General features: G+C 39.0%; 1 protein-coding gene and 1 long non-coding RNA gene across 4 annotated transcripts; one reads left to right on the top strand and one right to left on the bottom strand.

Annotated features, from left to right (window-relative positions):
* Positions 1-7,335: 7,335 nt before the first annotated feature.
* Positions 7,336-10,879, bottom strand: LOC147313148 (uncharacterized). 2 transcript variants are annotated; one of them, XM_086265107.1, is made up of 5 exons: positions 10,610-10,879; positions 9,470-9,720; positions 9,135-9,302; positions 8,919-9,014; positions 7,336-8,468 (listed from the first exon to the last, which is right to left on the bottom strand). In XM_086265107.1, the coding sequence occupies exons 2-5, from the start codon at positions 9,611-9,613 to the stop codon at positions 8,151-8,153; spliced, it is 726 nt and encodes a 241-aa protein (XP_086121233.1). In that variant the 5' UTR covers positions 9,614-9,720; positions 10,610-10,879; the 3' UTR covers positions 7,336-8,150. The 2 variants fall into 2 exon arrangements, with proteins under 2 accessions (XP_086121233.1, XP_086121234.1); XM_086265108.1 differs by having other exon boundaries at positions 9,470-10,879.
* Positions 10,880-14,717: 3,838 nt separating this feature from the next.
* Positions 14,718-18,561, top strand: LOC147313147 (uncharacterized). 2 transcript variants are annotated; one of them, XR_015125153.1, is made up of 4 exons: positions 14,718-15,859; positions 16,571-16,670; positions 17,767-17,811; positions 18,370-18,561. It is a non-coding gene; the product is annotated as an uncharacterized LOC147313147 (long non-coding RNA). The 2 variants fall into 2 exon arrangements; XR_015125152.1 differs by lacking the exon at positions 14,718-15,859 and having other exon boundaries at positions 15,866-16,670; positions 18,370-18,555.
* The last annotated feature ends 2,994 nt before the right edge of the window (positions 18,562-21,555 follow it).

Here is a 21,555-nt window from a genome sequence, read left to right as displayed (position 1 = left end):
CCTGGGGGGCTCCAGTGCTGAGAGTGGTGGAGGCTGAGACATGTCCACCCATCCTTACTGCCTGTGGTCTGCCAGTTAGGAAGTTGGAGATCCACTGACACATAGATGAGCTGAGTCCCAGATGCTCCAGCTTGGTGGTGAGTGTGGAGGGAATTATGGTATTAAATGCAGAGCTGTAGTCTATGAAGAGCATTTTAACATAATTCCCCCTTCTAGTGTCCAAGTGAGTGAGTGATGTGTGGAGGAGATGAGAGATGGCATCGTCTGTGGAACGATTTGGACGGTAAGCGAACTGTAGTGGGTCCAGTGTGTCTGGTAGTGAAGAAATGATGAAGTCTCTGACCAGGCGTTCAAAGCACTTCATCACTACTGAGGTGAGGGCTACAGGGCGATAGTCATTGAGAGAAGCAGGGTGGAGTTTCTTCGGGACAGGAACAATGATGGACTCTTTGAAGCATGTGGGGATCACCGACTGAGATAAAGAGATGTTGAATATCTCAGTGAATATCTAATTTGTGCTTTGGACTGTCACCAGATTTCTTCTAGAAGTTTCTTGCCAGTCAGCAACTATCTTGGCAACACCACTTGAGTTTGTGTGTTGCATGCTAACATCCTTATCATATGTGTAATAATACTAAAGCGTCATCTTATGCACACACAAAAAACAAATATGGCTCCTTCGTGCAGGGTTTTCTGGTATGTTCATTTATGCTTCCCAATTAAAAAAAAAGAAAAAAAAAAAGAAAAAGCAAAGTTCTTGCTTCTCAGCCACTGCGGCCACATCCTCACCGTTTTTTAGGCAGTTATATAAACATACTGTGAGTGAGTCATAAGCTTAAATACAATAGTTGAAGGAACAAAAACTTAATGTTTAAAAATACCAGTCAAATCTGATTAAAGTAAATAAATAATAAGTATACAATGTAGTTTTAAGACTTCTCAATGTTTCGTAACATTAATGTTCTATGAACTCGTGAGTCCAGAAATCTGAATGTCATGAAAAGTATTTATTATTCGTGTATTATTATTTTACAATACAAGGTTGTTTTTTTCCTGATACTTCATGCAAACCACATTTCTCCAGGCCTGTCCTAATCAGCTTACTCAGTATCACTAGATCCAATGCTGCTCCTCCAGCAGAGCACACAAAAGTAGGAGAGACCAGAGATGCCATGGCTTAGTTAGGAGACTGTTTGCTTCAAGGCCACTAGAGGGTGCTGCCATAAAACTACAATAAATGAATTGACCTTTTGACCTGCTCACACTCTTTTATGCAAAACCCTGTTGATGTTACACACACACACACACACACACACACACAAAGAGATTCTAGGTCTCACCAACCGTGGGCAAAAAGATGACAGTCAATAAAATTCTAAAATTTTATTTATAAACACAATGAATAGTAGTTAGAAGTCCAGTGTCCCATTTAGGTACAAAGTAAAAACACACAGTCCAAGGCCAGAGCCAGCTATGCCACAAAGCCAGTTGCACTCCACACGTTGTTCACTTCAACAGGGGTAGCAATTGTCCTCTGAGACCCACCACCCTGTAAGTAGAAAGCCTGCACAGAGCGACAAAATAAGACAATACACTATATAATTCACAGCCCATCCATCCCAAACATATCAGATCATTAGAGGTTTTGTCACATTACATACCTGCACTGAGAGACAAAATAACACAGCAGTGTTTGTAATGTGGGCTATAAGTAGACTAGCATATCAGTGCAATCAATTACACCTGCCTCCAATTAGTCCAGCCCTTTTACAGTCATTGACTGGGTGAGAAAACACGAGCAAATCAACCCAAGAGACAAGCAGGAAGACTCTCTGAAGGCTCCTGTGGCTGCACAGGCAGTCTTACAATTACGAGGTTGGAGAGTTGTTGTTTCAAAATGTTCACACTGATTTCACATGCTCATTAACTCACAACCAGCTGACCATATATATTTCTGCTGCTGAGCTGCTTTTTGATGGAGATTTTCTGAATTTATTTTGCTACCATAAGAGCAGACTCCATGCTGAAAGCATGTGCACTGTCACTTGCAATGAGTGGCACTAATGACGCTAAATTTAATTACAGGTCATGGACAGCCTTCATAAATGCTCATATTACTCACCCACACTGAATTCCAGCACAGGTTCATCTGGGTCCTGACTATTTCCTGCAAAGTAACACAAACGTCATCAGAACATTAAGTCAGAGAAACAACATTTGGAGCTTTTGTACATGATAAATTATACTGCAGTAGTAAAACAAAGTCAAGCAGCAGTACATTTATTAAAATCACCTTCAGCTGTAATATTTAAACTGATTTAGTGTCAATTTAGATTATGTTTAGATTAAAATGAAACTAGTACCCTTGTAATGTCTTTTTAAATTAGAGGTAAATATTTGTATATTTTTTACATAATATAATTATATTTACTGGATTTTCTCTCTATTGTAGTTTAGTATTATAGTTATTACTTGTTTTTTATTGACTTGTCTTGTTTTTACAATGATTTGCTCTGAATGCAGCCTTTAAAGAAAAGACTATCTGTTCAGTAACTATCCATCAGACTGGGTCCATGTTACCAGCCAAATGGGTAATAATTAAAGTAAGTTTTGAATTACGTATATTTGGGTGTTTAGGTGACACTTTTGCAAAAAATATATATAATTAGGTTTAAAAGAACTAAACATGTATGTATTTAAAAACAATAAGTGTGTTAGAATTACTACAGCAACAGCTTGTAGCTCACTGTACTATTTTTGAGCACAACTTTGGTGCTTTTGCCTCATTTTTAAATCAGTGATCCCAGTAGCACAGTCTAAGCAGAGACCTCAGTGCTTGGCAAACAATCAATAGAATCAATAGAATTATTAAAAAGAAACAAAATAAATGCCAACCATATAAAAAAAAACATAAACTTAAGGAAAAAACTAAACTTGATTTTGTGTCTTTAGGCTATTGTTAACAGCAAGCATGAGGTTAGTGCATATGTATTATTATTGGAAAGATTACTGCAAAGAAAAAAAGGTTGAACCAGGAGGGGGCGATATTGCTCTTCTTACCATGAGTTACATGCAGGCTATTACTTACCATGTCACTCCAGTGGCGTGTCTAGAAAATTTTTGTTGGGGGGGCCAGGTAGGGGCACAGATTTGGAGAAGGGTGGCAGATTTAATTGGCAGATAATGTTTTAAAAAAAAATTCTACCAACCCTTAACCATAATTCAATAATCCTATAAACCTAATAACCAAATGCACTTTTAACTCTTATTAGAATGAGATTTTAACCACTACGGTGCAAAGTTTTTAGATACTGCGTTGATAAAGTACAAGAGATACAATCAGTGCTTTGTCAGTGTTTACTCAGCAGTCAAGGACAACAATATTTGCATAGTATTTTTACTGACATATAGTGCACATATGTTTTGGGCAAAAACATTTTTGAAAATTAAAATACGAACATTTGTAACAAACAATTGACAAATTAGCCAATGCCAATGCAAAACTTTATCTGCCTGTTAAAAAAAGAAGATAATCTTCTCACAAACTGGTGTTTGATTTTGAAACAGGAAAAAAGTGGGGAAACAACTGAAAAGACTAACATTTGAATGAAACCTGAAAGCAAGTAAATACTTTCTATGCTGCCTTATCGTAAACTTTGGTAATATTGATAAAGAACAACACTGGCTGATGATAAAATACAGTCAGCTGGCATGGTGACACTGCCAGTATTAACCTGCAGGGCTGGACTGGGACAAAAAAATTGGGCATTTTTACTACAGACCGACCCACCAGGTAGTAAAGCCATAAAGACTTTGACTGAAAACAAACCCTGTTGTGACAGTGATGTACAGTCTTGTTGGTATATGTATGATTTCTATACATTTTACGTCAGATAAAAACTTTGGTTGTAAGATTTAGATAATTATTTAATAAAAACTAGGTATTTTAAATGAGAATAAGAAAGAAAAGTATTTCTTTGTGCCCACCTTTCCCTGTTAATGCCCTACCTGGCCCCCTGGCAAAACTTTGCTAGACCCGCCCCTGCACAGTTACCAGCTGTCTGCTACATAAAAAAGGATCCTGGTGTTATTTGTCTCTCAGAAACAGTTCATAACTTCCCTTCAACTCATTCATGTCACCTAAAAGGTAAACCTGTTTCTCCATCACCTGTTCAGCTCTGATGGTTCAGTAAGGACATCTCCTGGTTTCATCTTCATGTTTCCCTCTCACCACATATCTAAACAGACATCATGACCAGCAGCTTTACAGCTGTGGCTCCAGCAAACATCAGCTGATACTAGAAATTAATATTAAATACATTCTAACAACAGCCGATCAAGCTTAAACGTGCTGCTGTTGTTTAGCGCAACATCTGCTGGTTTCCTCTTTCTGGCGCAAAGTGGGCGATAAACAAACAAGAGAGAAAAGCCGATCAGCTGATCATTGATCAGTTTCATGATTGAAGTAGCAACAGGAGAGGGAGGGGGAGAGAATGAGAGAAGAGGCAGCTGTGCAGCATAAAGACAGAATAAATCCAGCTTTGTGTCTTTTTTCCATTCTAGCTAAAGTCCGGGACAAACTGCGTCTCTTCTCAGCTCAATACGAAACGTGTAATATTTTCTCTGAATGAGGGACCATTCCATTTTTTTAAGGAGCCGTTGGCAACTCTACTAACCTTATGAATAAAATAAAGTTCACTATCAGTAACATCATAGCACCCACCCAGCTGTATAAAAACTCCGTCAAACTGGCTAGAACGCAGTATGAGTTATTGCAACTGACAGTAAAAAGTCAGCAACATGAAAATAAACTCCACCTAAACTTGGTTTATATCTGACCCAGATAGACTGCAGGTCATAACTTCTTACCTGAAGTTCAGTTCACCTGACACTCGGACTGGTGGCTGCTTCGGGTCTCTCCTCCTGCCTCCCCTTCCCTCATCCACCTGCTGGCCTCTGTGGAAGCCCCGCCATAGCCACCACCAAACAACTGAGTTATTTCTACACATCGACCTGCATCTGGCCAATCCACCACCTCTCATTGTTCATGCCATTACAAAAAAAATAAAAAATAAGTCACTGGGGATATGCCCGGTATGCCCGATGGCCAGTCCAGCTATGTTAACCTGCAACCAAATCTGCAGCTCCATACAGCAATGTTACGACTTAGATTATATCTTATAACGCATAACTCTTATGTTAGCTGCCCTCAGTAGCATACTGTCTGAAATATTCCACAGCTGCAATAATTCTTTAAGTGTTATTTTTTTCCTTGGTATTCTAATTTCACCGAAGTTTACTAAACTCAACAAACTTGATATTACTTACCGGGACATTTATTCTGTCCTCATTTTCTTTCACCGAAAAATTGTTTCCTGCAGTGCCATCTTTCGCGCTTGGCTCTCCTACCTTTGCTAACGTGATGCGCATAGCGCAGAAGCGATGCTGCATTCACTTACACTCGGATATCTGAGCGTCACCGTGAAAACATAATCGGACATTTGATATTTGATTGAATTTTATTGTTTTGCCTTTGGGGTGGCACCTGGGGTGGCCAGTCTGGTTTGGGGGGTGGCCTGTGCCCCCCCAGGCCACCCCGCTGGACACGCCATTGTTACCGGGGCACGATCACCGGGGACCCGTTTTTCCAGCACACACGCCCGATACCACGTGACAACAAATACGTCATTTCCTGTTGACTAAAAAAAAAAAAAGCACCCTCTCACGGTCCTAGGGACCAAAAAATTGTCCCGCCCGATCAGCGGGCGAAGCCGCTGCTGCACGCCGGAAATGAGGCTTCATTTCCCGCAGGTCTATCTAAGCAGCCCGCTGTTTTCCAGCCCGGGGTCAAATGTGGAGCAAGGGCGCCACCCGGTGGACAAATAAAAACATTACAACTCTAAGGCCCGTCCTGCAAAATGAAAATGAACGCTAAACATCAACGATCCCTTTGACCGTAATTAATTTGCAGTGAAAAATAGCGTTTATAATGGGTTTCAATGGGGCACAAATCGACCACTAAGCACAATAGTGTAAGTTTGTCTGTAGCTTAGCCACTGAAGCTAATTGAAGGAAGTCAGACTTGAATTTTGAAATAAAATCATATCAAACTTTTTTTTTGGAGAATTTGGCTATAGTCCATTCAACACTGTGCAAATGGCATGTAATCAAAATTTGAAAATAGCCACAAATCGACCCAAGACCCTCCAGGGGTTTTAAGTACACGCAATATTTTCACTCTCACATTTTACTCTGTACTGGAAGACTTGTTCATTTTCAAGATTCATTCATCCATCCACTTTCTTCCACTTTATCCGGAGCCGGGTCGCGGGGGCAGCAGCCCAAGCAGAGAAGCCCAGACCTCTCTCTCTAAATGTCAGCTTTTTCTTTACGTAAAGACTGGGGTCTGTAACATATCAGCTCGTTTCTTATTTATTAAAGAACATGCCTGACACCAGGTTTTTGAGTTAACGGCTCCATTCGATCTCTGCAAGTATTTTTAAGTATTTTTAGGTTCTTTCCAGCAGGATTTGTGGCTAGTTCTGGAGCTTGACCCTAAAAGATTTCAGTGTGTCGGTGCTTCTGCTTTCCCTGTTGTCCTTCTCTTCTGTCTTTATTTCTGTTTCTGTCAAATTTAAAAACAACTGCACTCTGAAATACACACTCTTTGCAAGATGTTGTCTAAACTAGTGGTTGGAAGGCATATTTGTGTTTGGTCTCTGATGGTTTATTTACACTTTTTGCAGGCCACGCCCACGGACTACAGCGCCATGATGAGCAACAAAGCCAAGAAGTCTATTGACTTCCTTCTGATGCAGGACACCGCCCCGACGATAGCCACGGACGTGTCACTGCAGTACCGCCTCGACATCATCTTCTGCCAAACGGTCACCTACACATATTTTAATTATTGTATGTCTGAGCTGATGCGTTTATCCTGCACTGTAAAACCCAATAAGTTAATTTTACTCAAAACTTTTGGTGAAACTGATTACATAAAATATTTTAAGTAACTAAAACTTAAAAATAAAAGTTAAATAAACACACTTTATTTATTAGCTTTAGATAAATATTTTTAAGTACCATTGATAAATGTTTTTATGTTATATCCACATTTTTGGTTTAGTACTCTCTACTTGATATTTTGAGTTTCAAGTACAAATCTAGCTCAAGTAACTTTAAGGAATTAATTTTTAGTTTCAAAATGTTAACCATTTTAAGCTAATACAACTCAAAAATTTTAAATACAAATGCTTGTAATATCCAAATCTACTGTGTTTTGAATTTGATTTAAAAAAAAAAAAAAAAGTGCCCAAAATAATTACACTTGTAAAAACATAAGACAGAAAATATAAATTCAAGTTACAGATTTATTGAGTTACTTTGACACAAAAAGCCCAAAGACATAAATCCACCACATTTTATAGGGAATAATGTCAGAAATTTTGGCACAAGGTTACAATATTAGAAATAAAGAATTTCACAACATGTTTTAAGAGTATTCAAATTTGATTAACACATGAGTATGGCCTTTTTATTAAAAAAAACAAACAAAAGGAAAAGAAAATCCTGCATTATTAGGTGGGAAAACCGAATGAAAGTAATAGTATAGTGCAGCTAATACACTGAAATATAATTGGTAACCTTTTTAATATGCCAGTACTATGGTTATGCAAAATGCACATTTGTAGAGTGCAATCACAGTCTCAACAACAAAGCAATAAAATTTTAAATAGAAAAATACTTCTTTAGAGACATAAACAAAGTGTTATAAACCTCCTTAGCGCCTTATGTCAGTTATGAGTAGTTCAGGAGGAACGTTCCTTAAGTGACATTCAAGATCCCACCTAGAAGCCAGAAATGAGATTGTCCTTCATTTTCTCTATAGATTTACAGTTATCTGACTAAAAACACAATCAAAATCAACTAAAACACAAGTGATGATGGGGGGAAAAAAATAAATAAAAATAATAAAATCACCCCTTTTACTTTGGATGTGGCTTTTAGATAATGAAGTATGAAACAGAGTCTGCAAAGATTTCTTTATTCTATTCTCTCTTTTTATAAAAAACTTATCCAGACTTGGAAACATGATAAACTGAATTACTTGCTTTAACAGGCACTTGAGGGCTGTGTAGGAATCCTGGACATTATTCTGCTGCCAAAAGATCATTTTTAAGACTCAGCACTTTGGGCTTCAACTTCCCACCCTTCAGACCCATCAAAACTTTCTGAATAAAGTCAAAAATGTTGGCCAAACATTTTGGGTAGCTTAGGTGCAGGACGTCAGTCAGTCCAAATATTACTAGAAATGCATCAGCCAGGGTGGTGAAAACAATGATCATGTTACCCTCGACCAAAACTGCAGTCTTCTCAGGGCAGAAGAATGTTGCATCGCTGGAATTGGCTCTGATCAGGAGGAGTCCAAGTGGCACTTCACTAATATCTGGTCTATCAGAATGCATCATCTACAGAAAACAAAATTACTACATGTTAGTGCATTCCTATTTCTCTTAGTTTCATCTATACAAGTCACATTTCTGGATTATTACTAGCTCAGAAATCAATTGTTTGAACAACAAAAAAGCCACAACACACCAAGATTTGAGAAAACAAACTGACAAAAATAGTACTTTTAGTAAAGCAAAGTCATACCTCTTCGTAGCAATAACAACAGAAAGTCAATAGGAGTTATATATTTTTTTCATTTGTACAGTGATGTATGGTTGGGCTAGGAACATTATAGAAGGTCTACGCACATTAAAAACATGTAGTGTTTCCATTATGTGACATGGACACTGTTGTAGACAGATCCAAGCATGGAGATGCTTCTCAAACTCTCAAAGTGTCATAATGTTTTGAGAAATCTAAACAAGGATGCTACTAAGATATTGTTCACAACTTTGTCCAAAACTTACATCCCATGTTTTGATGAAGGTAGAGGTGTCTTCGTACAAATAGGCAGAGAGGGCATGAAGCACACCAGCACTTTGGGCATGGATATCAGCTTGTTCCTACATCACAAGAAAATTTTTATTTTAAATTATTGGCTAACCTAGTCAAGAATGGTAATTAAAATTGAAAAATTGATCAAATCAAATGAAGCTCAAAAAACAAGACAAAAACTCACTAACCTGGAGATTATAGCTTCTGAAGAGCTGAGACAGGACATCAGACACGTTCCCTGTGCAAACAGCTTTCTTTCTGAATAAGCTCTGGAGCCGGGGAGCATGTTGGTCCAGCACAGCATAAAAGTGGTTCTTCAGGTGGAGGTTTGTAATCCTGTGGAATTCTGCACAGATCTGAACACACAGGATACATTTGTGTTTACAAGTTTCAATTAGTCTATAAATCTTTGCAAAATACATCAAAATCCTTACACTCCAAAGGCATAATTTGTTCAGACAGGCCAGATAACAGGGGTTGATATAAAATACATCTTGTTAGATACATCTATACACATTCTTACCTGGGACTGGGATTTCAGAGTAGGCCAGCAATCCAGGATCTGACCTACTGGTAGGTCATCATTGATGATCTCTTTGAATTGCAAGGCCAAAGTTGTGAGCATCAGCTTTGTAATCAGGATTCTTTTCACTTTTCTCGACTTCATCTACAATCTGTAGTCTTAGCTGGTCAAGGTAAACAGCATCTTCACCCCTGAAAATTTACTTCTGCCCTGGCATGGACATAACAGTAAAACACAGAAGACAAGACAGACTACACAGAGAACAGAAAAGACACACAACCAAGGAGACACAGATGAAACATAACCAGCCCAGAACTCAACTAAACCTTAACTAATAATAACAACAATACAAGAACTTCACCTCATTTCAATATAACATAAGAAAGCAAAACTACAAAATAAACTCAAAATGCTGGTTCACAGACCCAGCCCCTGACAGATAAAAAACTAAGTCTTTCACTAATGAACACTGGGCATCAGAATAAAATAAAACGAAAAAATAACTGTTTGGTAAATATATTATTGATGGATTCACCCTTAAGCTAACCTAAAATAGACCAGGCACAACAATTTTACAGTTCAGAAGATTCTACATTTCAACTTGGTATACATAACTATTTGCAATGTAAACCAAGTTCTACCGCGTAATTATGTAATGATTATTCACTGCTTTTGTAAGTATGTCCTGTGCCTACAATTTTGCTGCCCCAGTTTTAATATGTACAACTCCAGAGAACTAAACGTAAGTTTTAAGTTCCACTAGTTAGCAAATGGGCTAGCCAATATCAATATCCACGTATGCGCTAAGTGTGAAGCAGCGCAGCAGTGCATATTGATTCAACAATTTAACCACAAGGCAGTTTATAATCTGCAAATCCAGAAATGCCTTCTAAAGACTTCTTTTAAAATAGTAAGAGATTAGAAAAGTTATTAACACATTATTAGTCCCAGGGACTAATAATGTGTTATACTAAATATGAGCGTATTAGCATAATTCATGCAAACACTTTGGGGCCAAGCCGACATGGATAAAACGACGCATGCATGTAATTCTTAAATGCCTGCTAGAGTTGTACATTTATGACGATAAAAACCCATATTACAACGGAGAACTATAGTTTCAGAAAAAATAAAACTTACCACAAAGCGCTCCTGAAGATGCCGCGAAGGCGGTAAATGCAGCTAGCCAAGTGCAGAGGGTTAGCTGTTCCAGTTCAAAAGTCCGTAACATACCATAGCATGCCCTCCTTTATCCAGCGTCAAAGGCAATGCCGCAAAAAACCCGTTGACAAATGTTTTTATTTCTGTTCGGATATTAACGTTCCACAAGTTTCTTTCGGGGTAATGAGCGGGCATTCGCACTCGAAGCGAGGAATCCAAGATGGTTGCCAGCACTTCATAAAGAAACAGGTGGCGCACGTAGGTACGTACGTAGGCACGTAAGTGACGTCAGTGTTAAAACTCAAATTATTTGAGCGCAATGCTAGAAACGAATCAATATATTCAAGTACTGATAACTTGAAAAAACAAAATTGTTCAAACTACTCAAAAAAATAAAGGTGTATGAACTTATAACAGGTTTTTAAGTAGTTGGAACTCATTTCATTTATCAAACTATTACTATTCGGTCTTACAGTGTGGAGTGACTCAGAGTGAAGGAGAAGGCCAAGAAGAAGTGTAAATATCATAGAAGCAAGGAGTTCAGAGCTCTACGACTTAGTGTCTTTATGGTATTTATGTGTGTAATGGAGACCAGGGGTTCCATTACCCTTACTTGTATTTTTATTAATTGACTGACTGATTTGTATTTAAAAACCGTAATGAAGAAAAACACACACTGGTTGATTGTGATTCTTTATTAGGCTTTTTGGGTTGTTATTTAAGTGACTCGTTAAAGGTGAAGAGACAGGGGGACTGGCCATCCTACCCGTGTCAGGAAAAGAACCTGTGTTAGAGCTGTTCACATTTAATCATTTGTCTGTAACCTAAATTAGTTGTATATGTAAAAAGAGAAGTGTTAACAGTACTCACTTTGTAAAGAGTAAAAGCAGCTCAATCACCTGCTTATGAGCTCCTGGAGAAAACCAATGTGCCAGGCTAGGGGAGTGTGTGTTGGAGTGATTTTGTTAAAAGTTGTCATTATTGTGCTTGGACCTTGTCTTGAACTGTATGTTCAGATATTTTCTGTTCCTCCCCCACATGTAGGATGTTGGGGATGTTACTAGCTATAGTTTTCAACTGCAGGCACAATCTATGTAAGATTCTGGTTTCCTTATTTGGTAAGGAGTGTTCACTTCCTGCCCTTTATGGGCTCACCATGTAAATGGTGGACTGTTAGAGAGGTTAAGCCATATACGAGGTTGAGGGGAGATGACCCTTTTATGACTAGAGATGCGGTTAAAACGTTTGTAAGCAGGAAGTCACGTATACACACACACACACACACACACACACACACACACACACACACACACACACACACAGTGCCTTAGCTTTTACCACACAACATATGGGGTTTACAATGGGCGGTTGTGTAACTGTTTTCATTCAATAAAAGGCTGCGAGTGGAGGCTGGAGTTGGAGTTGTCTGAGTTTGGGTGTAGAGCTTGCAACTCTGAGAATCCGACCAGGCTTCCCCTGCACAAGTAAAAACCAATCGAACTCTGATTGTCTTACTTTGTTCTGAGTCAGCGAGGGCTGAAACCTAACTGTGGTTAAGGTGTTTTAATGCAGCGGTCCCCAACCGCCGGGCCACGGACCGTCGTTTGGTCGAGAGATGAGGCTCGGGTGTGAAATGTATGGTTTTCAGAGTTTTTATCGTTTTTGATCGTTATTTTGTTATCGTTTTTATCGTTAACTCTGTTTTCCTGGGTCTTTCACGTGTGTTATGAATAAATCTTCTTTTTTTCCGGTACCGGTACTAGTTTTATTTTGTTGTATTTATCTGTGACACCTTAAAGGCCGGTCCGTGAAAATATTGTCGGGCATAAACCGGTCCGTGGCGCAAAAAAGGTTGGGGACCGCTGTTTTAATGTATATAGAAGAGACTGAAGTTTATATGTTATGGAGTTATTTATAGGACTTGTTACAAATCTTCATATGTCTATGATGTGTTGGTTATATTGTAGTGGTTTTCTTATGGGGAGGGTTTTGTTTCCCTTTGGTTTGCTGACCCCCAGACTTGGTCTATTCCAGATGCTCACCTGAATCAGGTAGAGTATAACAGGAAGCCATTTGCTTTTCAGAAGGGTTGGATTCTTTGCTGTATCACCATGTGTTCTCATTAATAAAGTACATTTTACTCCAGTCTCGTGCTATTTTAGTGGAAGTGACCCATGACCGTCGGCCAAAACTGACAATATGACTATTAAAAGTCTGAGTAATACTGTAATTTTCTGCTGCTCATTCCTGTGCAATATCCCATCTGACCTCCCGTCATATTTCTTTTCAAGATTTTCTTATTTAATCACTAGTGTACATATATTTATAGATACATATATATATATATATTTAGTCATCTTTTCTCTTTTACCACGTCTTTCAAATATTTTGCTCTTTACTATTTTTCTATTTTTTATTTTATTTTATTATATTTTATTATATTTTCTTCTACTGTACCATGCTGCTGAGTGACTGCTGCTCGTCAAACACATTTCATTGCAATGTTGACCCTGTGCTAACTTGCATATGACAAATAAAACTGAAAACTGATAAAACTGAAAACAGTAAAGGCAAAGGGAACACATCAAGTAAGGATTTCACACTCCCACTCACAACGGCACTTTCAAAGCATAAAGCCAAATATTTCAAAATTTCATTTTGAGGCATTTTAAAAATGAATGTGTTTGAGTTTCATTGCTCCAAAGTAATGTTTTCATATAAGCAAGATAACAACCAGTTTGCAACCATGTAAGTACAGTCCTCTATTGTGAACAGACGTGTTGGCAATCTGTCTGCGTTTATAAATTAGACAACAGTTATTTGCAGATCTTCATCAATCTGCCTGAGAGTGATTGCAGTCGGTCTGAGTTGGACTGCAACTGTTTTGAGTCAGGTTGCCTCCAAGGAGGCAGTTTATTATTTTCCTTTCCTAGTTGGACAGATGGCTGTTGTTTTGTTTTTACTGTAGTGTGCTGGGCCATTAATGGCTCAGGGGCTGCAGCGTATCCGCGCCAACACCTAAGGCCAACGTGGAATCACCGGTCAGACTAACATAAAGAAAGAATCTGTTAAATTACACATTTGTATTCATTAAGTCACAGACAATGAAAACAAGCAGAAATCAAGATGTAATATTTTTTATAATTTTATTGATGTTAAATTAAAGTCCCAGCTTAGTTATGTTATCAGTGCAAGTCACTTCAATCTGTATAGCACCAAAGGAAACAATGGTGTTTTCAAGGTGCTTCACACTGTAAGGTAACAACTTACAGTATTAAAAAGAAAACCCCAAAAGAACAAACCCCTCTGAGCAAGCACGAGGCGACAGTGGGAAGGAAAAACTCCCTTTTAAGAGGAAGAAACCTTCGACAGAACCAGGCTCAGGGCGGGGTGGCCATCTGCCGCGACCATTCCTGGGGATTTCAAAAATGACTTGATCTGATCTAAATGTAAAACTAGCTCATTTAAAGTGTCCAGTGAGTTTTAGAAAATATTTTGCTGTTGATATCACGATGTCACTATAAAGTGGAAACTTTGTTTCTTCCCTTACACCTCCCAAAAAATGCCCGCACCGATGAGAAGCACTTAGATATGCAACTTGGTTCTGTGAATATCTTTCTTTTGAAAGTTTTAACAATATCTTCATCAAGATCTTGGAAGTTTAATTGCCAGAATGTCACCAAAGATGCATGCTTCCATCTTTTACAGAGGGATTTGAAAACCCTCTCGCTGAGTTTCTTGAACTTCTCTGGTGGGATTTTGTCGTATCTGGCCCTGATTTCAGTCCAGATTTTCATGGTAAGCCGGTTGGAGATAGCTTCAGCACTTTCAATGCTGAAGACTGTGCCTGATTTTTTTGCAACCTGGGAAATCAGTCCTTCCACAAAGATTTCCACTGAAAATCTGCATCTTTCTTTCTTTTCATAGGATTCCAGTCTATCAGTAACTGTTACTGCCAACAGGTGTTCTTGGAATACTGAAGTAGTTATGATATTAAATATTGGTTGTTCCATTAAATTCATTGAATCCTCCTCCCCACTCCTCCCCATTTTCAATGATATTAGTGACAATTTATGTAATTTGTCACAAATATCAGTGAAAATTGCATTAGCAATGCAGTCAAAATAATTCTGCACTTTTCGGTCTAAATGCAAATCCATCCCCTTGAATTTGTCCAAGAGTAGATCCAACAAACGTTTTTGGTGAGAATGAGGGCACTTTAAAAGTTTACCAAGCTTTGAAAGCACAGCCTGAATTAATGTCTCTAACCATCTTTCAAAGTCTAAGGTTTTTTCAGGTGGCTCACAGTCTACAGAAGATCTGTGATGCTGTATCTTTTTATATGACTCCGTTTGACTTACGTTTGTTAACGGTGGGATGCTGGCTTCATGTTCAACACAGGATTTCTGCTGCTGGGGATCTGGAATTGGATTGTTTTCTGGTTTTGCAGCACTGTGTTGGTCAGCATTTTGGCAGCTTTCTTCTGTGTTAGCTGTTTCTTGGCTGTTAGCATCTATATTCTGTGCTGTATCAAACTCCTGCTCAGCAGAATCGTCCAAAAATTTCACACGTGACAAAACCGTTTTGCCAGTAGTGGTGTGGACAGAACAGTTTTCATGTACAGGGGACTTCTGGGAAGACCTCAGTGGTGATACTGCTACTGACTGTGCACACAGGTCCATTACGTCCTCTACAAAACCTACAAGCCGCTTAGCAGTGAAGCAATCCGGATAGCCTGAGATAAGCTCTCCCCACTGCTTGATCGAAAAACTACTGAACAAGTTATTCAAGAGGGATACCAAAGCATGTACTGTAGAATTATCCCCATTGGTCTGAACTGTTTCATCATTTGTCATTGTGTTACAGTTCGAGCTTGCCATTTCACTTTTTTGTTTTTTATGTCTAAAATGTTGTTTTGTGTTAAACTCCGTGTTTGAACGTTTAAAGCGCTGCTGTCCCGCTGTGTGAATGCGTTTCAACTGAACAGCCAGGTCTATATATAAGGTCGGTTTAAGGTTTCTTTGTAACGTCACCTGACGTTTCTTTGTAACGTCACCAGTCAAAGGACTGGCCCGCCCCGTCATAACGAAAGGGGCGGGACAAATCTGTTGCTTAGCAACTGAAAAAAAAGGCACACCGCGCCGAATGCTACATCCGGCCTGCGACGGTACACCGCCTCCGCACCACCGTTTAAACATGAAGTGTGGATGTTAGAAGATCCCAAATATGGTGAGCTACTGGGAAATTACTCACGTTTTTGTTCTTGAGAGTGAGCGATAATAATTATTGAGAAATTACAGTAGTCTGTCTACAAAAACTACAAAAATGACCTAAATAAGACAGAAGTACACATTCATTTTTATCGTTTTGTCAACAACAGGGCGCATGAGGTTTGTTCAGTATTTGTTGTGTCTACAAGGCTCAGGCGCCCCCATGAAGTGTCTTATTTGTATAGTTGAAAGCATTATAAAGGAACGCAAAACTAAATTACATATAATTATAATTCTTGGCACTTTCTGGTGTGTGTGAGTTAGTGTTTCTCTTTTATGATTTGTGGGTCCAGCGTCAAATTTAGAATCCTTCCCATCACACATGAGGTCTTGAATAATCATCTTATTTTAAAGACCTCGTAGTTTGATAGTTTGCTCTCAGACTGTGGGCTTCCTTGTGGTTTTTAGGATATTTAGAAGTAGAAGGGGATCATCCTTCTGTGGAACCAGCTCCCAGTTTGAATGCAGGAGACGGACACTATCTCTACTTTTAAGATTAAGTTTCAAAGTTACCTTTTTGCCAACGCATATAGCTAGGGCTGAATCAGGTGACCATGAATCCTCCCTTAGTTACCCTGGGACTACCCTGCTGGGGGATTCCCACCATGTGTTTATACACCTCTCTGCATTCAATAATTAGTTCTTGTTCATCTCTGGCTCTCGTCCACAGTGTGTCTTTTGTCCCCTTTTTTGTCTCCTCATCCCCAAAGGGTCGCAGCGGGCTGCCCCTCCCTGACCGTGGTTCTGCCAGAGGGTGCTTCCTGTTAAAAGTGAGTTGTTCCTTCCCACTGTATTGAGGTTTTTTCTTTTTAATTGTAGACTTTCTACCTTACAATCTATACCACCTCGAGGAGACTGTTGTTGTGATTCAGCTCTGCATAAATACAATTAAATCGAATTAAGTGGGTTCAGCTGTTTTGTGAAATAAATGTGAGTGACATGGTAAGTAATAGCCTGCATGTAACTCATGGTAAGAAGAGCAATATCGCCCCCTCCTGGTTCAACCTTTTTTTCTTTGCAGTAATCTTTCCAATAATAATACATATGCACTAACCTCATGCTTGCTGTTAACAATAGCCTAAAGACACAAAATCAAGTTTAGTTTTTTCCTTAAGTTTATGTTTTTTTTTATATGGTTGGCATTTATTTTGTTTCTTTTTAATAATTATATTGATTCTATTGATTGTTTGCCAAGCACTGAGGTCTCTGCTTAGACTGTGCTACTGGGATCACTGATTTAAAAATGAGGCAAAAGCACCAAAGTTGTGCTCAAAAATAGTACAGTGAGCTACAAGCTGTTGCTGTAGTAATTCTAACACACTTATTGTTTTTAAATACATACATGTTTAGTTCTTTTAAACCTAATTATTATTTTTTTTTTTTGCAAAAGTGTCACCTAAACACCCAAATATACGTAATTCAAAACTTACTTTAATTATTACCCATTTGGCTGGTAACATGGACCCAGTCTGATGGATAGTTACTGAACAGATAGTCTTTTCTTTAAAGGCTGCATTCAGAGCAAATCATTGTAAAAACAAGACAAGTCAATAAAAAACAAGTAATAACTATAATACTAAACTACAATAGAGAGAAAATCCAGTAAATATAATTATATTATGTAAAAAATATACAAATATTTACCTCTAATTTAAAAAGACATTACAAGGGTACTAGTTTCATTTTAATCTAAACATAATCTAAATTGACACTAAATCAGTTTAAATATTACAGCTGAAGGTGATTTTAATAAATGTACTGCTGCTTGACTTTGTTTTACTACTGCAGTATAATTTATCATGTACAAAAGCTCCAAATGTTGTTTCTCTGACTTAATGTTCTGATGACGTTTGTGTTACTTTGCAGGAAATAGTCAGGACCCAGATGAACCTGTGCTGGAATTCAGTGTGGGTGAGTAATATGAGCATTTATGAAGGCTGTCCATGACCTGTAATTAAATTTAGCGTCATTAGTGCCACTCATTGCAAGTGACAGTGCACATGCTTTCAGCATGGAGTCTGCTCTTATGGTAGCAAAATAAATTCAGAAAATCTCCATCAAAAAGCAGCTCAGCAGCAGAAATATATATGGTCAGCTGGTTGTGAGTTAATGAGCATGTGAAATCAGTGTGAACATTTTGAAACAACAACTCTCCAACCTCGTAATTGTAAGACTGCCTGTGCAGCCACAGGAGCCTTCAGAGAGTCTTCCTGCTTGTCTCTTGGGTTGATTTGCTCGTGTTTTCTCACCCAGTCAATGACTGTAAAAGGGCTGGACTAATTGGAGGCAGGTGTAATTGATTGCACTGATATGCTAGTCTACTTATAGCCCACATTACAAACACTGCTGTGTTATTTTGTCTCTCAGTGCAGGTATGTAATGTGACAAAACCTCTAATGATCTGATATGTTTGGGATGGATGGGCTGTGAATTATATAGTGAATTGTCTTATTTTGTCGCTCTGTGCAGGCTTTCTACTTACAGGGTGGTGGGTCTCAGAGGACAATTGCTACCCCTGTTGAAGTGAACAACGTGTGGAGTGCAACTGGCTTTGTGGCATAGCTGGCTCTGGCCTTGGACTGTGTGTTTTTACTTTGTACCTAAATGGGACACTGGACTTCTAACTACTATTCATTGTGTTTATAAATAAAATTTTAGAATTTTATTGACTGTCATCTTTTTGCCCATGGTTGGTGAGACCTAGAATCTCTTTGTGTGTGTGTAACATCAACAGGGTTTTGCATAAAAGAGTGTGAGCAGGTCAAAAGGTCAATTCATTTATTGTAGTTTTATGGCCGCACCCTCTAGTGGCCTTGAAGCAAACAGTCTCCTAACTAAGCCATGGCATCTCTGGTCTCTCCTACTTTTGTGTGCTCTGCTGGAGGAGCAGCATTGGATCTAGTGATACTGAGTAAGCTGATTAGGACAGGCCTGGAGAAATGTGGTTTGCATGAAGTATCAGGAAAAAAACAACCTTGTATTGTAAAATAATAATACACGAATAATAAATACTTTTCATGACATTCAGATTTCTGGACTCACGAGTTCATAGAACATTAATGTTACGAAACATTGAGAAGTCTTAAAACTACATTGTATACTTATTATTTATTTACTTTAATCAGATTTGACTGGTATTTTTAAACATTACGTTTTTGTTCCTTCAACTATTGTATTTAAGCTTATGACTCACTCACAGTATGTTTATATAACTGCCTAAAAAACGGTGAGGATGTGGCCGCAGTGGCTGAGAAGCAAGAACTTTGCTTTTTCTTTTTTCTTTTTTCTTTTTTTTTTTTAAATTGGGAAGCATAAATGAACATACCAGAAAACCCTGCACGAAGGAGCCATATTTGTTTTTTGTGTGTGCATAAGATGAAGCTTTAGTATTATTACACATATGATAAGGATGTTAGCATGCAACACACAAACTCAAGTGGTGTTGCCAAGATAGTTACTGACTGGCAAGAAACTTCTAGAAGAAATCTGGTGACAGTCCAAAGCACAAATGAACATGTTTAATACTCGTGCAAGACCCTGTGGGAAGGTGCCAGATTGCTGTATTTTGTGTGAATCAGGAAAAGTGCACGGTGATGACTAAAGCTTATAAAACATCTCTCTCCTTATGTGTGCATATATGAGAAAGAAAATTCTGCCAAAGCAACTTTAGCTTCTTGCAAGCATCAGTACACAAAGGATGCTAACACAAAGCTAGCCAAGAACCAAGAGTGATTTTAAAGTTGAACGTATGCCGACCCCAGCAGCCAAAGGGAGCTCCGGGGAGAGCTTCTTGGGGTCCAGTGATGTGTCCTGAAGAGACGACATGAGCTCTCCCTCCTGTAGGCCCACCCCAGCAGTAGGTGCTGTCTGTCTCATTCCGAGTTAACTGCTACTCCTCTACATCTAAACGAGCCAGTTGAGGAGGTTCAGGCATCTGACAAGGGTGCCTCTTGAACGCCTCCTGGGTGAGATGTTCCAGGCATGTCCCACCAGGACAGACAGGACACACCCAGGACATGTTGGGGAGATCACAGCACTCAGCAGAGAATGCCTCAGTGTCCCCCAAATAATGGAGGAGCTGGCTCGGGAGAGTAAGGTCTGGGTCTTCTCTGCTTATGCTACTGCCACCGAAACTGGACACCAGATAAGCTCAGAAAAATGAACAACCTGTTTAAATAAAGGTTAATTTAAAAAAAAATGTTTGTCATTAGCTAGTCTGTGTACATGTACTTCTTCTCCAGTGTTGAAAATGTTAAACTCACAACCTGCACATTTTCTGGTTGCATCATCAAATAAATACCCCCAAAAGTAGTCTGAGTACTTTTACACTGGTTTTATGCTGCGATATTTTCAAAGTCTTTCACTGAACACATTCAGTCACACATTGTTCATCATTTATTGGAAGTTTATTGTTTAATGTCCTGTCTAAATAACTTCAGTCACCATTTGTATTCATTAATGAATAACTGACTTCTAATATTAAAAGAAATAGAAACTGTTGTGCTGTTGTTCACGTAGAAGGGCCTGCTGCTGGATGTCCAGACTTTGTGCGTCAGCAGGAGGGTCAGGGTACAGGGTTCGAACCTCCTCATGAGATGTCGTATCTGCTGGATAAAAGCAAGCTACATCACATCTGGGATTGTCCTAGAGCTGCCCTACAGTAACAATCAACTGACTAATATATGAAATACTTGCAGTAGCACAATAATAAACACAAAGCAAAAAAGTGTTTAGTGAAGATAAAAAACCCCATCAAAGTTTTAGTTTGGATAAAGGGAGACAGAGCACCAATCTAAACAAGTCTAAACCATCTGGCACCTCCACACTTGTAAGAACAGCATGACCAAAGTGATTGTAGGAGGAAACAACCTTGACTTCCTTTACATAGCTTAGTACTGAGAATAAAAGAAAAGCATGATTAGAATTATTTGTGCTTCTTCTTCTTTCGGCTGCTCCCTTTAGAGGTCGCTACAGTGGATCATCCGCCTCCATCTCTCTATTTCTAGCATCCTCCTCAGTCACACCAACCCCCTGCATGTCCACCTTCACTACATCCACAAATCCTTTCTGTGGTTGTCTGAAAACATCATCCACGGAGACTCTTGCCTGATCTCATCTGTCAGCCTCTCCATCACCAGTGCAAACAAGAAGGGGCTCAGAGCCTCTCTCTGATGTAATCTCAACCCATCACATACTTCTCTGCCCCTCAGGACTTTCTTATGCAGCACCACAGTTACTCTCTTCGCACCTTATCATAGCCTTCACTCCTACCCTCTCTATGCCTCCCGTCTCCATCCTCTTCAGAGTTGCCTCACTTCCTTCTCTAATTCAATTTTCGTCCAAAGTACTCCTTCTCCCTTCTCAACACACTTTCTTCACATTAGCACATTTCCATCTCTATACTTGGTTACTCTCTTCCAGCACAATTTATGTGCCTTGCCATTCATTAAAAATCATTTTCTCCTTAGTGTCCAGCCTCACATACAACTCACTACTCAGCTGTAACTTTATTAATCCCTCGGGAGGGGTCCTCTGGGGTTTTCACAAAGCTGAATAAACGTCAAACAGAAAACTGATTAAACAAAGTGTGAGACGGTGGAGAATTGACGCCAGCGCCCGGTTACATTTTAGACAGCAAGGAGCAGACGCAGTTTC

Source organism: Aulonocara sp. 'chitande type north' Nkhata Bay, linkage group LG15 (genome assembly GCF_057382095.1).
Source record: "Aulonocara sp. 'chitande type north' Nkhata Bay isolate Kocher_YH1m ecotype deep benthic linkage group LG15, A_spYH_male_GT1.1, whole genome shotgun sequence".
Classification (NCBI taxonomy): domain Eukaryota; kingdom Metazoa; phylum Chordata; class Actinopteri; order Cichliformes; family Cichlidae; genus Aulonocara; species Aulonocara sp. 'chitande type north' Nkhata Bay.
The sequence above is the reverse complement of the archived record's forward strand: the minus strand, read 5'-3'. Positions and strand labels throughout refer to the sequence as shown.